The sequence below is a fragment of the Anoplophora glabripennis genome, unplaced genomic scaffold, assembly GCF_000390285.2.
Source record: "Anoplophora glabripennis isolate ALB-LARVAE unplaced genomic scaffold, Agla_2.0 scaffold781, whole genome shotgun sequence".
NCBI classification, from domain to species: Eukaryota; Metazoa; Arthropoda; class Insecta; order Coleoptera; family Cerambycidae; genus Anoplophora; species Anoplophora glabripennis.
In genome coordinates, this window is record NW_019416935.1 from 123,762 (window position 1) to 141,087 (window position 17,326).

At 34.6% G+C, this 17,326-nt stretch overlaps 2 protein-coding genes across 3 annotated transcripts in view; one reads left to right on the forward strand and one right to left on the reverse strand.

Annotated features, from left to right (window-relative positions):
* Positions 1 to 814: 814 nt before the first annotated feature.
* LOC108911851 (putative ankyrin repeat protein RF_0381) lies at positions 815 to 7,976 on the forward strand. 2 transcript variants are annotated; one of them, XM_018716903.2, is made up of 8 exons: positions 815 to 2,161; positions 4,234 to 5,526; positions 5,578 to 5,898; positions 5,954 to 6,172; positions 6,230 to 6,415; positions 6,470 to 6,703; positions 7,443 to 7,527; positions 7,604 to 7,976. In XM_018716903.2, the coding sequence occupies exons 1-7, from the start codon at positions 850 to 852 to the stop codon at positions 7,484 to 7,486; spliced, it is 3,609 nt and encodes a 1,202-aa protein (XP_018572419.2). In that variant the 5' UTR covers positions 815 to 849; the 3' UTR covers positions 7,487 to 7,527; positions 7,604 to 7,976. The 2 variants fall into 2 exon arrangements, with proteins under 2 accessions (XP_018572419.2, XP_018572420.2); XM_018716904.2 differs by having other exon boundaries at positions 5,662 to 5,898.
* Positions 7,977 to 11,351: 3,375 nt separating this feature from the next.
* LOC108911850 (condensin complex subunit 1) overlaps positions 11,352 to 17,326 on the reverse strand; it is a 43,601-nt gene continuing 37,626 nt past the window's right edge. Inside the window, exon 18 of the mRNA XM_023455724.1 lies at positions 11,352 to 11,720. Within this exon, the coding sequence (XP_023311492.1) occupies positions 11,466 to 11,720 (255 nt within the window). The 3' untranslated portion in view covers positions 11,352 to 11,465. The remainder of the gene's footprint in view (positions 11,721 to 17,326) is intronic.

Below are 17,326 nucleotides of genomic sequence, written 5' to 3' on the forward strand. Positions count from 1 at the left end.
GAAGCAATCGCGGTGGGGACACGGCTCTTAGATTTGGATAAAACCACGTCCCGATATTACGTAAACCGTACATTCGAAAGAAAATTCAACAGAAGGGAAAGAAGGGAAGACACGTTTCCGGAAGAGAATATCTTTGACGTGAACGAAAAACTAATATTAATAACAGATACTGCAGGGACAGGCAAAACCACCGTTCTGACGAGATTGTCGGTAGCCATAAAAGAAAAGAACCCTCGCTTATGGATCATAAGAGTTAACCTTAATGATTACACGAAGGTTTTAAGAGATTCGCAGAAACAAAACGAAAGAACTATAAATATAACCGACTTTCTGGATTCTCAGGAAGCTGCTAGACTGACACAGTTCGAACAATCTGTCTTTTCGATGGACAAAAAAGTAGTTTTATTGCTGGACGGTGTTGATGAGGTCAGTCCAGACCACACGAGTCTGATGCTCGGTTTACTTATTGAGTGCCAAGAGGCCCCCAATTTTGCTAAAATTATCGTAACCACCAGGCCCCACGTTTCTAAGGAATTAGAAGCGGTCTTGAAGGTTACACCATTTAGAATGCTTTCGTTCACGCAACAAGACCAGATAGACTTCCTTACTCGGTACTGGGCAAGTAATCTGTCATCAGAATCCGACGCGGATAAAGATAAATGCGAGTGGTATGCCAAGACGTTGATAGCCAAAGTGTCTACATGGATAAAATCGTATGATCACCAAGGCTCCCTAGCCGCCATACCGTTACAAGTGAAGATGTTGGGGGAGATTTTTGAGGAGAATATTATGCGCGATGAAACTGTTCTACGATTGCCTGAAAAATTTGACATCACAAAACTATACGACATGTTTATCGAAAAAAAGCGGGAAATCTTCATAGGCAAAGGGAATACAGGTGGGAATACGCTGTCGGAACTGGCGATCAAAGACCAGTTCGAGATATGTCTTGCATATCACCGCAACCTCGCTTTAGAAGTGATTCTGACTAAAGCAGATACTGATTTATTCTCGAATTGTTGTAGAAGTGACAAGGACATGGAGACGTACCTTTTAAAAATAGGAATCGTGCAAAAATCCGATGAGGAATACCAATTCATACACAGGACTTTTGCAGAGTACTTTGTGGCTCAGAGCGTTCTGAGGGAGATACATCTCGAAAATCAAAATGTACTGTTTCATAGGTTTCTCATCGACGAATTGTTATTGAAACCGGAATTTGAGGTTATCCGTGCTTTCTTCGACAGTCTGTTGCAGAACTGTAGTTTAAATTATAATTTATTTGAAAACTACCTTTCCTTTACATACGAAAGCAGCTTGAGGTACTGGAAGTGCAACGAAAATCTCATTTTTGTGCTTTCAGGGGAAGGTCACGTGGCAATTCTCCATCTTATTCTAAAAAGCATACATTTCAAAGCTACCGGGGGTCAAGAAATCAACATCAAACACTGGCGAGTCGACAGAAAAAATATGAACACGCTGAGATATCTAGGGACCCTCGTGCGAGAAGGTGGGGTAAATATTAGGGACGAGAATGGTTATATGCCTTTGCATCGAGCCATCATGGGATGCCATTTCGAGATGGTAAAGTTTCTGGTGGAACAAGGCGCTAATGTGGACGGTACAGATGAAGAACGTAACACGGGTTTAATTTTAGCGGCTTCTGAGGGTTGCTTGGACATTATCAACTTGCTTCTACAGCACGGCGCAGCTATTAATATTACAAATAACGACGGTCGTACGGCGCGGCACGAAGCCGCCGAGTGTGGTTATTTGGACATTGTGAAACACCTCGTGGGTTCTAATGCAGATTGTAATATTAAAGACAATTATGGTCGCACGGTACTGCATTTAGCTGCTCAAAGTGGCCACTTGGACGCTGTCGAATACCTCCTGGGGCTTGGTGCAGACTTTGATGTGAGAGACAATGATGGCAGCACTGTGCTACACCTAGCTTGCGCGCGAGGTTGTTTGGACACTGTTAAATATTTCGTTGGACTCAATGCCGATGTGAACGCTAAAGATAAGAATGGACAAACATTGTTGCACGTAGCTTCTGAGTGCGGTTATTTAGAAATTGTTGAGTATCTGACGAAGCACGTCGATTCCAATATTAGAGACAATGAAGGTCATACAGCGCTTCATTTAGCTGTTATGAAAGGTATGTATATGGTATATATTTTTTATTAAATACGCAGAGTAAATTTTAAGTGTGAAAGTACACAACAGGGTGGCCAAATGAAAACGAAACAGAGCCATTTTCAGGAACTGCGACAAGATTGTAGAAAAACGCTCAAACCCGTCGATTTTAGATTAAAGGGGGACATTCTTTGCTGGTATTTTTGACTCCGCCACTTTCACCCCCAAGCAAGGGTAAGCATCACCCCAACATATTTAAACGGCATTGGGGGTTGAGTAATATTTCTTTTGAAAGCTCTTACAATTCTCTTTACAACAGACTTTCAATTTTATAATTCCGTCCAATACTTATTAAGAATTTTGATTTTAAAGTTGAAACTTATGTACAAACAATTAGTAACGTTAGAAATGTCGGTCATTCGAGTTAAGTACGCCAATGGTATAAATTTAGTATTTCTTGCGTTACATTGGTTTTTGGCGATTTGCTATCACTTTCGTAAAAAAACACACAATTGTAAAAAACAAATGAATGCTATACACACACAATGAACGTAAAATTAGTGGATTCCAAATTATTTTCTAGTATTATTTGGAAGCGTTGGTTGGTAGTTTATTTAATTGTGTTTTTGAAAATTAAACACTATGGATTATTCCATTGCGGAAAGGATAGATATCATTTCGCTTTACTTTATGAACAATAAATGTGCGAATAGAACAGCTCAACTATTTAATGAACAACATCAAGATCGACATGTCAGGAGGAAGTATGTTCTAGAGTTAGCAAAAAAAATTCAAGAGATAGGGGACGTAGCCAATAAGAAATGAGAAATTGAAAAACCTATAATTAATGAAGCTAGTGAAGTTGCAGTTTTGGGACAAGTTCATCTTGATCCTACGTTAAGTACGAGGCAGCTGGCATCTGTGTCTGGGATCAATCGAACTAGCATACAAACCATTTTGAAGAAGAATAAATTCCATCCATACAAAATACATTTAGCCCAGGAACTTCATGAGGATGATTATGACCGCCGTTTGCAATATTGCAAAATAATGAGTGAGCGGGCAGGGAACGATCCACAGTTCCTTTTTAACATGTTTTTCTGATGAATGCAGTTTTTTCTTGAACGGGACGGTAAATCGTCACAATTGCCGCTATTGGTCCGATTCAAACCCCAGAGTTTTTCACGAGATGCATACACAGCAACCAGAAAAATTAAATGTATGGACTGGAATTTTCGGTGACCGGCTAGTGGGTCCTTTTTTTTCTACCAATTTGACTGGCCAAATGTATTTGCAATTATTGGAAGACGCGAATGACCCTGCCTTGAATTATATTATTGAAAATGTTCCATGATGAAGATCATTTGATGTTTCAACAGGACGGTGCTCCTCCGCATTATGCGTTAATTGTCCGTTAGTATTTGGACCAACGTTTTCTACGGAATTGGCTTGGTAGAAGAGGCAGCATTGAGTGGCTTCCACGATCACCGGATTTATCGACCCTTGATTTCTTTTTGTTGGGATACCTAAAAAGTAAAATCTATAAAACACAGCCAGCGTCGCTGGAAGATTTACTTCAAAGAATCGTCGACGAATGCCGTCGAATCACTCCGGAAATGCTTCGGAATGTGCGCGAACGTTTCGAACAAAGTCTTCATTCTTGTATGGACGGTCATTAATTTGAACATTTAATCAACTAAGTAGTAAGTAAGCAACTAAACATAATTTAAATTTTAAATGTGAATTTTTTTCAAAGTATTGGGCGGAATTATAAAATTTAAAGTCTGTTGTAAAGAGAATTGTAAGAGCTTTCAAAAGAAATATTACTCAACCCCCAATGCCATTTAAATATTTTGCGTTAATGCTTACCCTTGCTTGGGGGTGAAAGTGGCGGAGTCAAAAATACCAGCAAAGAATAATGCCCCCCTTTAATTTAAAATCGACGGGTCTGAGCGTTGTTCTACAATCTTGACGCAGTTCCTGAAAATGGCTGTTTCGTTTTCATTTGGCCACCCTGTATGTATTCCTTTATATGATTTTTTTATCCTGCTGACCTGAATTAAATATTTATAACTAAAACAACTGTTATTATAGGTTATTTGGAAATTGTCAAGTATCTCAAAAAAGACGACCAAGATTTCGGCATAAATGACAACAAAGGCCGCACTTCACTACATCTAGCTGCCGCTAACGACTTCTTAGAAATCGCCTCGGAAATAGGTGGAGAAGTTAATGTCACTGATAATAACGGATGCACGCCACTACATCTAGCTGCTGGAAAGGGCTATATGGACATTGTCCAATACCTCGTCGAAGGCGGTGCAGACATCAACGCCAAAGACAATAAAGGGCGTACGGTACTTCACTCTGCTTGCTTAACGAACAAATTAGATTGTATTAAATATCTCATGAAACGTGGTGCAGATTGTAATACGAGAGACAACAGAGGTTGTACGGTACTGCATTTGACTGCTGCGGATGGCTATTTAGACACCATTATGTTCCTTGTAGGACTCGGTGTAAACTTTAACATAAAAGACGACAACGGTCGTACGGCATTTCACTTCGCCGCCTTGAAAGGGAAGTTACGCACCGTTAAATACCTCGCAGGACTCGGTGTTGATTTAAACATCAAAGACAACGATGGACAATCTGCCTTACATTACGCCATTTTTAATGACACCTTGGACACTGCCAAATACCTGACGGAACAAGGTGTAAATCCTAATATTAAAAATAATCACAGCCGTACGCCACTGCATATTGCTGCCCTATACGGTAAACTGGACGCTGTCAAATATCTCATGCAACTCGGAGCAGATTCTAACATTAAAGACGAAAACGGCAAAACGGCATTTGATTACGTTGATAACGGAGACTTTGTCAAATTCATTATGGAACTTGATATGAAATCTAATAATTCAGATACTGTTGAGATTCCATTATTTTTCGAAATTGATGTGACCGAGGAAGACAACATGATGAATATCGAACAATTGGTTACTAATTTGGATACTGTTACAGATATAAGTGAGAGTGAGTTGTACTCTCTTGAACTCAATGTCGATAGTACTGAAAATCTAAGTAATAGAAACCTTTACGCGGAGGGAAATGGTGAATTGGACACAATTAAAAATGCGATTGGACTTCCTGAACACAGTTTGAATGACAATATTACCTGCAATGACAACTCCACTATACCGAATTTGTCTGCTCATAATAATGATTTGAACACTGTTAAATACTCGAATATAAATGAAGTTGAGTTGAACTCTATCGAACCCAATGTTGAACGTGCTGTAGATTTACATAATGATGAATTGGACATTAGTAAAAACACGGCAATTGAACAAGCTGTAGATATAATTAGTGGATATAACATTAAAGGTGAGTTGAACACTGTCACATTCTTTTAATGTAGTTTAGATAATATTACAGGCAGAGCTAATTCCATTATACTGAATTTGACTGCTCCAAACATTGGTTTGGACACAGTTGAAAATTTTATTGAACATGCTGCAGGTTTAAATAACAGAGACATTATTCCCGCAAACAATAATGGCTCTACTTTACTGAATTCCGCTACCGTGAAAGGTGATTTGGATACAGTAAAACACTCAGATACAATTGAGAATGAGTTGTACTCTCTTGAACTCTCTGTGGAACGTACTGTAGATCTAAATAATAGACAAGTTTACGTGGCACCAAATGGTAAATTAAACACTACTGTAGATGGAAACGGTGGCGATAATATTCAAGGTGAGTTGAACACTGTCAAATATTTCTTTAAACACATTAAATGAAAATATTACAGGCTATAACGACTCTACGTTGCCGAATTTGAACGGTGATTTGGACACTGTTAAGAGCTTCGATATAAATGAAAGTGAGTTGGGCCTTCTTGAACTCTCTGTCGAACGTACTGAAAATTTAAATAATCAAGACCTTCATACGGGGAGAAATGGCGAATTGGACACCATGAAAGATGTGATTAAGCATGCTGTAGATGTAAGCGATGACAACACTATTCAAGGTAAGTTGAACACAGTGAAACATTTCTTTGAGCACAGATTTCATGAAAGTGTTACAGGCAATGATGACTTCACTTCAACAAATTTGATTGTTCAGGATAGTGATTTGGACACTGTTAAACACTCAGGTAAAAATAAAGACGAATTGGCCTCTGTGGCGCTAAATGATGAATTGAATACTAGTGGAAACGTAGGTGAAATTAGTAGAGACAATATTTCCACTGCTCTTCATTCGTTTGGCCAAGGTGAGTTGAACAGTGTTAACTTCTTTGAACACAATTTCAGTGTAAATATTACAGATAATGATGATACTGTGGTATCAAATTTGTTTGCTCAGAACGATGACTTAGAAATTGTGAAACAGTTCGCAGAACACGATGTTGATGATATTATAAGTAATGATGACCACACAGCATCGCATTTACCTGCTGAGGAGGGTGATTTGGACAAACAATTCATTGAAAAAGTATCAAAAGTACAAATTAAAGACAATAACCAAGGCCGCACGACTTTGCAATCAGGCACCGGGCAGAGTAAGTTATATAGAGGATATAACTTTGAATAACCATTAGAAATTAGAATAGAGCAGTGTGCATGGGGGTGTAAACTTCCAAAATGCAACAAATGTTCGATGGCGACCGCTCTGCGCGGGTTGGTCCGATCGGGGTGATTGCGGTGTCGTTGTGTAAGTTGGTAGGCTCTGCGACAAATACAAGTGGACCGGGCATTTCACGATGGGATGGAGGAGAAAATATTTTGGATATTCGACGTTTTGGCTATTTTTATAAAATTGTCGATGTTTAATAAGGGAGATTCTTAATTTTCGGCGAAAGTGGCATAACCCCCTGTATCTCTCTTTTTACAACAGATATTGTAAAATGGTTTAAATATTCTCCAGACACTTTTTTGAGATACGTGCCACGAGAAAAATAATTTTTTGCGTTTGTTTTATTTATTTCTTATTTTGTTTATTTTGAATTAGTCAAATTGTCGTTTTATTTATTTTTAGTTTTGTTTATTTTGTGTCAATTAAATTGTCACTTGTCAGCGTTTGTATAAATATACATAAATAAATTTGTAACAATTTATATTCCTGTGATAAGGTGTATTATTCTTTTTAAGATTTCAATTCAAAGTAAAATAAATAAGAGATGTAGAATGTTATGCCAATAACTGTAGATATTAATTAAATGTCTAAAATACATTTTTTTACATTTGTTAATTATATTTACTTTTTGTGAAATTGATTTTAATTTCTTCTTTACTTTTTAGATAATCAGAAAAAGACCCGATGTCCGTTATGCAAAATTATATAAATCTGTTACATTGGAAAGAAAAATACTGATATTAGTAAGGGGTAAGCTAAACTTACATGTTTTCAAATTGCGACGTATTTATCAACAAAAAATTTAAATTTTCTCCACTTGTTTCAGAAAACATTCAACAAACTCTGTTCACTCTGCGTGGTCAGTAGGCTTCAGTACTTGTTTAACCAATTGAACTTTGTAAGAATAAAAATGCAAATCTTTCATGAGAATACGCTGAAAAGAGCTTCTCGAAATGCCCAGTTCTTGACCACGGTGTCGATATGACGTTCCTGTGGACTCTCCGCAACGAACTGCTTCTATCCTAGATTATATACTTCGATGAGTTTCAGCCACTAATTGCTCCAGACTCCCTGAATTTTACAATTAATCTCTTCACAGTTAGTTGATGAAGTTTAATTACTATTCCGACCAAATTTTCTACGAAAATTGCGAACTGTAGCTGTCAAACCTTCATTATATTAAAAGTATTGCTCAATAATGAAAACGCATTGTTTTTTCGTGTAGCGCTCCATTTTTAATAACTCTAAACCATAGACCTAGTAAACTATGGACTGGCCCTAGAAAGAGAGGTCAATCGCGCTGATGTGTGCAAGGCAGATGAAGCTAGTTGAGGCAAATACCGATAAAACAAATGATGGTATACGGGTATACCGGTACAAAATGCCGTAAACAAACTTTGAAGTAAACGTCATGTATTGACATTATTGATTGATTTCTTGAATTTTTGTGCGATTTAGTGTATTTGAAAGATTTGTAAAAACTAAATATGGTGTAATCGTGTTCTGTGATAAATTGCGTAAAGAGACGTTTTAAGTGAAAACTGAAAATAACGACCAAGTAAAGTTGTCTCTGATGATAACTTAGTAGATTATATTATTTCCCCCATTCTCAAAATAAACTATCATTTTAACGTCAAAATTTTGCCGTTTTAAATGTGTTACTCTTCAAATTATTTTTTAACATCAAACCGAATATAAAGAAAAAGTTTTAACTGAAATGTACTTATAATGTGCTCCAGCAAAAATTCTCTTCAAATAATATGTTGAACAAAGAAAGCATCGATATAGTTTCAATTTATACAGTTCTGCAAAGCAAGAAAATATGAGATATTTGAAACAACTACGTCAGAAGAGCTTGCAGTAATTTTAACCCCGATCGAGTTTACGATATGAGGAAAATAAATGGAGAAATACATAAATAAGGCATTATAAAAACTATTTGGAATATTATAGCTAAAACAATTCAAATATTGTACTGTAATTAGGACAGTAATATAATTAACCCTTTTATATACTTACACTACTAGAAAACATGATTTTTTTTTTGTCTTTTAGCCTCTATATTATTTTTATAGTCTTTGAATAAGGCCCAACAGAAAAACGGGGTAAGGAATCGAGTATAGCTAGCTGATTAGTTGAATTAAATGTAGCGCATTGCAATCGAAATTCTGTGAACGAAGCTTAAGCTCTTACTAGCTCCATCTGTCTCGCACACGTCCGAGCAATTGCCGTTTATACAGGGTGTCTCATAATTAGCTGCCAACCCTGAACAGGCCGATTCTATGATCAAAACTAAGTAAAAAAGTTCATATGAACATGGGTCCGGAAATGCTTCCGAAGGGCACAGGGACCCATTGAAGAGGGAGGAATGGANGGTAGTGTCATGTTTATGTGTGGTATGGTTGGGTAGGGTAGTGCGGCTATGCAGCCTGGGATGCGCTTTGCTAAGGTGGCCCTTAGGCTAGCGCGGGAGGGGAGGGGTAAGGAGGGTATGGGGGTGCGTATGTGTGTGTGTGTGTGTCGTTGTCTTCGTTTCTTGATCCTGGCTGTCTCTGAAACAGAAAAGGTTAGCGGGCAGGGGGGCATTATAACTAATAGTTGCGCCTTCGTCGCGCACTTTTTGTGAATGGGACTACGCTTTTTATTTAAACTCGTGCAATACGGGCGCAAAATTTTTCCGCAACTTCCGTTAGTCAGACTAACGTTACGCCTCGTTGATGAATCCGTGTGCAAGTGTTTAATGTCTAATTGACCTGTGATCATTTAGTCCACGACGTGAATTAAACGATCACAATTTTTCTTCTTAGTTTATCGCACAAACAAACAAGTTTACGAAAAGAACTTACGCATGTCAACTGTCGGGCTCCAGCACAAAACAGATAAAAGAGAAAGCCAGCAAGTGCGAGGAAGGAGAAATAATAGATAACAGATTTTTACCTTTCGCGATATAAAAATAATTAGTGGCAGAGGGCATTTTATTATAATTAGATAGAACACATTCGATTTTATGCATGGGTAGATTTTTTATTTAGGAAAATCGGAGATATCGATGTCGTTCCTTGATTTATGTTTTCTTATCATAAATCATAACTTATGATAAAGACTGAGCAGTTCACGAACAAGATTAATCATACTTCAAGCTCAAGTATCTTTTTAAAGTGTAATTTTATTTTGCACTAATATAAGGGAAAAAGAAGTTAATAATAATAATTTTGAATGTTATTACTATAGGTATACTCACTATTACTGTTAGATGTGCTATTACTATAACTTATAAACTTGCTAGACAGGAAGAGTAAATATCTTTTCTTTATGTATAGTAAGTATTAAGTTATAAGTATAACAATTGTGCGAAAGCAACTTGGATATTTCTTGTTTTAAAAGTTTAGTACTTAATTAATATTTTTATATTACTTAATAATGCAGAACTGATTTTTTCTACTTTGAGGAATATGGCCTAACCCTATTTCATTATAGTTATCTGTTGAATTATTATATTATAAGAATTGCATAAACACTCCACTTTTTCAACAGCTTTGAGTTTATACATCATTATATATGCATTATGAATAAATTTTAGTGGATGAACTAAAGTAAAGTGAACTGAAGAATTAGTTCCATGAATTGTACATTTTAAGGTGTGTTTTGGTTCCGACAGAGAACAATTTTAGAACGGTTCAAATTAGTTGACATTCCAGTCATAAGAATATCTAAAACATTTTTTTCCTGATTTTTTTACATTCTTATTGCAGAAAGTGTTTGAAATTAAGAAAAAAACAAAATTAGTGTATTTAAAAACAAAAGTCAATTCATTTTTTGAAAAAAGTGATCAGTAGTCTATTTGCCGTGCTCAGAAGCGATCGACGTATAAAATATTGTCTTAAGAGGGTTCTATAGCAAATACGTTTTTATAGATTTTATTACACAGTTTGTCTAAATATGAATTAATGCACAAATAACAGGCTTTCTTCCATTCTAAGGCAGGTTTTCTATAAAATGGAGTTAGTTTGGGACTCAAATTACTTTGTGTTGTAAAAAAATTTGTAATTTGCTGCTTCCGAACAGGCAGCATCATAAATTCATATTTAGGCAAACTGTGTAATAAAATCCATAGAAATGTATTGCTGGTTGCCTATTTGCCATAGAGCCCTCTTACAATTAACTGTTAGTTATTGCGTAAATTGCGTCAATTTTTTTTTTATAAATATTATGACACTCGACCTCTACAAATACACAAATTTAGGCTTTTATTCTGTGTATTTCTTATTTAATTTTAAGGCCCGATTTTTTAAACAGGGATATGTACGGATACGTCCTACGATCATTCATCGTGCACGTGGCCTATAAGAGTTTTTAAAACTGTTTAAAATAAACTTTACTCCTTGACATTTTCCGAAATAGCATCATTTTCAACAAATTTGACGGAAACAGAAAATCGTAAGTGCTTCCGTTCAACAAAAATTTTCTCTTATTTATTATTTCCCATACCTCGTAAACGATACCGTACTGATAAACCAAGATTTGCTTATCGTTTGCCACGACTTCCGTCACTTCATCGCGGAACAGCTAACGAATATCTATAAAATCAATTTATTTTGAATAAAAGATATTGCTGTACAAGAATATATAAAATATCTGTTAACATATAAACGACTATTAGAACCCGAGAATAAAAAACAACTTTTGTACTAATCCGAGTCCGATTCCTCCAGCACCCTTTTCCTGCGGGCCCTGTTCGACTCTCTCAACGGCATCTCAGAGTGATCCTCTTGCCCGGAATCTTCCTCGTCGCTGTTACTGTTGTGTTTCCGTTTAGCCTGCTTTTTAGAACCCTTGCCGTTCTTTTTACGTGCCGTGGGCACCGGTGGAGGTTTCATCATGTTACCGTCTTCATTAACCTCGAACACCGAGTTTATCGTCTTCTCCAGTTCTGCTACCATCGGCTAAGAAAGTAAAAATACATACAAATTCTGCAGATAATATATTTAATTGAGTTTGAAGCTCCGCAGAGGTGCAGAGGCGAGATCATTCATAAATACTAGGAAAATAGGTGGGCCCAGTATCGAACCCTGAGGTACACCCAGAGCAATATCTTGCATTAACCGTGCTAAAAGATTGTCATGAAAACAAACAGTTTTTCTGCTATAAAACTAAAGTCTATACGATCGAAAGCTTGCGATAGATCGAAAAATACTGCTCCAACATATTCATTTTGAACAAAGCGTTTATAAACGAAACTAGTGAAAACAAAAGACGTTGTTTCAGTTGATTTATTTCGGCAGATTTTGTAGTAACTAACTGTTTATATTTATTTTTGTATCTAGAACGCGAAATGGTACCTTCGCGTTCAATAATGGAAGTTACTTTGCCGAGCTTAGTGGGACAAAATATCAATTCGAGAACGCAAAAGTACTTTGCGTTCGATATGTAAACAATACTTTTTCTCGAAAACTGCAATAAAATAAGACAACAAGACAACAATTTCATTTATATTTGAAATCGTTTGAACCTTGTCTGAATCAAGACGGCTTAGGCGCGGTGACTATCATAACGATAGCAACCTAATAAACAAAAAAATTTGTTGTTTGAAAAAGTAGTGTCAGAATTATATATTGCAATTCATATTCTAAGAGTGTTTAATTCGAAATGAGCTCGGAAAGTGAAGACGAGCGTTTACCAGGGGAAGTATTGGAAGCTGCATAAAGTGCTGTTTTAGACCAGCCGGGCTTCTGTTTTGGTGTAGATGTTTTATATAGTATCGCTAATTTTTGCTTTAATGACTCCAAAATGATATAACAAAACATAATTTAAGCATGCGCGCGCCTCAAAACGTGTGCTAAACTTATTATTAAACGAATAGTGAAAAAATTGGAAAAAATTCCATTTTTTTTTCCTCTTTTTTTCAACACAGTTCAAAAACTATTCACTTTAGAGAAAAATTGACGAGGAAATAAAGATTCGTAATTATATTTTACACAAGATACATCTATTTTCAAATAAAAAAAACAACATAATTATTGCAATAGCGAAAACAAAAAAAAGTGAAAAAAATTACAATATTTTTGCGATTTTTTTAAAAGTACTTATATTATACACAGAGCTCGTAAAGTTTGGAATAAATTCGAAAAATCGTTATTGAAGGGTTTTGACAGGAAATCCTCGGACACGCCAACTTTAGTTTATAAAATGTCACTTTTTTCAGCCATCGACTTTTATTTTGTTTCGTTTGTTTTTGATGTATGACGTCATCGGCAATTTTTTTAAATGGCAGCCCATATTTTTTTCCACGGATTTCGATAGAGCACATTTTTCTGAGTACGAATATGTCAAAAACGTATGACCTTCAAGATGGAAGTTTTCGAGATATTCGGTTCCAAAGTTTCAAGAATACATTATACAAGCGATGACAAAATACTAATCATTTATCAAGGAAGCGCTGGAAAAATTACAGTTTTGATAGTTGAAGTTTGTCCTCGCAAGTTTGTGTTTTATTTTAAGTTGATTAATCATTATTCTATCAGAATTCATTTTATTTGAAAATGGTCCGTCGTTTGAGTGAAAGGGAAAGAATCGAAATTTTTATGATCAGTTACGGAGCATGAATATTATGTCAAAAACGTACGACCTTCAAGATGGAAGTTTTCGAGATAATAGACAGTTTAAAACACAAACTTGCGAGAACAAACTTCAACTATCAAAACTGTAATTTTTCCAGCGCTTCCTTGATAAATGATTAGTATTTTGTCATCGCTTGTATAATGCATTCTTGAAACTTTGGAACCGAATATCTCGAAAACTTCCATCTTGAAGGTCATGCGTTTTTGACATATTCGTACTCAGAAAAATGTGCTCTATCGAAATCCGTGGAAAAAAATATGGGTTGCCATTTAAAAAAATTGCCGATGACGTCATAGATCAAAAACAAACAAAACAAAAAAAAAGTCGATTGCTAAAAAAAGTGACATTTTATAAACTAAAGTTGACGTGTCCGAGCATTTCCTGTCAAAACCCTTCAGTAACGATTTTTCGAATTTATTCCAAACTTTACGAGTTCAGTGTATGTAGGATCTTCATACTTGGCCAAAAAAAATCTTTTTGATATAATAAAACATCACCCCAATTTTCGTTAAAATTGGTCCGACAGTTTTCGAGTAATAACTTTGCAATCCAGATTTAAAAAAAAAATGAAATTTTTGCAAATTTAACTGAGCCTAAATTAAGGCTTCCAGACACTTGAAAATTTTATCACATAAAAAAGGGCACTTAAACTTTAAAATGCGTCCAGAAAAATTGAAATCCGTTAATTAGGAGAGCTGTGGTAATTGTTTAAAGATATGCGTAATTTTTGCTTTTATAAACAAATAGAATAACTTTATAAATTCATTATAATTATTTTTTTTAAATTATGCTTTTAATTTGTGAAGACGCTTCTTTAAAAAAAAACGTGGTAATTTGTTAATTGGTTCCAGAGTTATAGTCGATTAAAGTTGACCGGCATTTGTGGCGTAACTACAAAATCTGGAGGGCTGTAGCGAGTACTTTCCAGGAGTGAATTTGCAAAACTTGCGCCCTTGTGCAGCCCATATAAAATGTCGATTAAAACTATTGGACCGAGTATGAAATTCACGAAAAATGTATGGGAGGTAGTGGTGGGGGGGAGTCGAGAGCTCGGCTACTCCGGGCGATTTGAAATTGTAATCGCGAGTTCAAAATAGCGGCGCGCTTAAAAATTTTGATTATCTCGACTTCTAGTGGTTCGATTTTGATGTTTTTTTTTTAAATCGATGTCACGCGAGCTGAAAAGTCCAAATATAGCATTTTCAAATGCGAATTATTGTTGATTATCGACCTATTAACGTATTGATAATTACTGCTTTTTAATTTGCTTTACTTTTCTCGTTTCACGTTTTTTTTTAAAAAGAAGTGTCTTTCCGAACACTTTAAAAGCATAATTTAAAAAAATAATAATTATAATGAATTTATAAAGTTATTTTATTTGTTTATATGCGCAAAAATTNGGTTTTTAAGAAGAAACTCAAAGTTTAATTTAGTTTTGTTAGTAGAAGTAGAAACATAAGTAATTAATAAAAAATACTGAATAAATAGTAAATGTTAATGATGATTGTTAAGTATAATAGCATGTTTATATTTCGCATTGCAATACCAAAATTATGACTTTTTAAGTTTTAGAAATTTCTCGAGAATTCGAGAATTCCCGGGAATTCCTAGTCGAGAATTCTCGAGACCCGAGAAAAAAAATAGACCGAGAAATCAGAAACCCTACTTCTGATAGACTATCGGTACTTTCCTACACTGTAGTATCTCTAATTTTTGCTTTAATGACTCCAAAATAATATAACAAAACATAATTTCACTATGCGCGCTTCAAAACGTATGCTAAACTTATTATTAAACGAATAGTGAAAAAATTGGAAAAAACTCCATTTTTTTTCTCTTTTTTTCAACACAGTTCAAATACTATTCATTTTAGAGAAAAATTGAAGAGGAAATAAAGATTCGTCATTAAATTTTACACAAGATACAACTATTTTCTAATAAAAAAAACAACAATTATTGCAATAGCGAAAACAAAAAAATGTGAAAAAAAATTACAATATTTTTGGGATATTTTTAAAAGTACTTATATTATAGGTAGGATCTTCATACTTGGCCAAAAAAAAATCTTTTTGATATAATAAAACATCACACCAATTTTCGTTAAAATCGGTCCCATAGTTTTCGAGTAATAACTTTGCAATCCAGATTTTCAAAAAAAAATTGAAATTTTTGCAAATTTAACTGAGCCTAAATTAAGGCTTCTAGATACTTGAAAATTTTATCACATAAAAAAGGGCACTCAAAGTTTAAAATGCGTCCAGAAAAATTGAAATCAGTTAATTAGGAGAGCCGTGGTAATTGTTTAAAGATATGCGTAATTTTTGCGTTTATAAACAAATAGAATAACTTTATAAATTCATTATAATTATTTTTTTTAAATTATGCTTTTAAAGTATTTGGGAAGACGCTTCTTTAAAAAAAAAACGTGGTAATTCGTTAATTGGTTCCAGGTTATAGTCGATTAAAGTTGACCGGCATTTGTGGCGTAACTATGAGGTCTGGAGGGCTGTTTTTTAAATAAATACCTTTGTCATTCCGAGTACTTTCCGGGAGTGAATGTGCAAAACTTGCGCCCTTGTGCAACCCATATAAAATGTCGATTAAAACTATTGGACCGAGCATGAAATTCACGAAAAATGTATGGGAGGTAGTGGTGGGGGGAGTCGAGAGCTCGGCTACTCCTGCTGACTCAAAATTGAAATCGCACGTTCAAAATAGTGGCGCGCTTAAAAATTTTGATTATCTCGACTTCTAGTGGTTCGATTTTGATGTTTTTTTTTAAATCGATGTCACGCGAGCTGAAAAGTCCAAATATCGCATTTTCAATGCGAATTATTGTTGATTATCGACCTATTAACGTATTGATAATTACTGCTTTTTAATTTGCTTTACTTTTCTCGTTTCACATTTTTTTTTAAAAAAGAAGTGTCTTTCCGAACACTTTAAAAGCATAATTTAAAAAAATAATAATTATAATGAATTTATAAAGTTATTCTATTTGTTTATATGTGCAAAAATTGCGCATATCTTTAAAGAATTACCATGGCTCTCCTAATTAACGGATTTCAATTGTTCTGGACGCATTTTAAAGTTTGAGTGCCCTTTTTTATGTGGTAAAATTTTCAAGTATCTAGAAGTCTTAATTTAGGCTTAGTTAAATTTACAAAAATTTCAATTTTTTTTTAAAAATCTGGATTGCAAAATTATTATTCGAAAACTATCGGACCGATTTTAACGAAAATTGATGTGATGTTTTATCATATCAATAAGATTTTTTCTGGCCAAGTATGAAGATCCTACCTATAATAAGTACTTTTAAAAAAATCGCAAATTTATTGTAATTTTTTCACTTTTTTTTTGTTGTTTTTGCTATATTTGCAATAATTATGTAGTATTTATTTATTTGAAAATAGGTATAAAATTTAATTACGAATCTTTTTTCCTCTTCAATTTTTCTCTAAAATTAATAGTTTTTGCACTGTGTTGAAAAAAAAAGAAACAAAATGGAATTTTTTCAAATTTTTCCACTATTTGTTTAATAATAAGTTTATAGACCAGGCGGTATCTGTTTTAGTTTGGGTGAATTGTATATCTACGGAGATTTTTGGCTTTTTGGCTTTCAAATATCACTAGAAATTAAAATTTTTCTATGAGCATAAAAAAAACGTGGGCTTAAATTTTGGCGGCACAATATGTTAAAAAAATTTGAAAAATGTCATATTTTCTTCCTATTTATTTATGTATCTTTTTAAGAGTTGATATTATGCGAAAATGTAGGAGGAAAAAAATGTTTGTAATTAAATTTTTTACAATACATGACTGGTTACAAATCGAGTGAATCATGATTATTATGGTAAAAATCGAAAAAATCACAAAAATGGGGTTAAAAAGCAATACTTTTTAGGGAATTTTTTTGGGGTATTTAAATTGG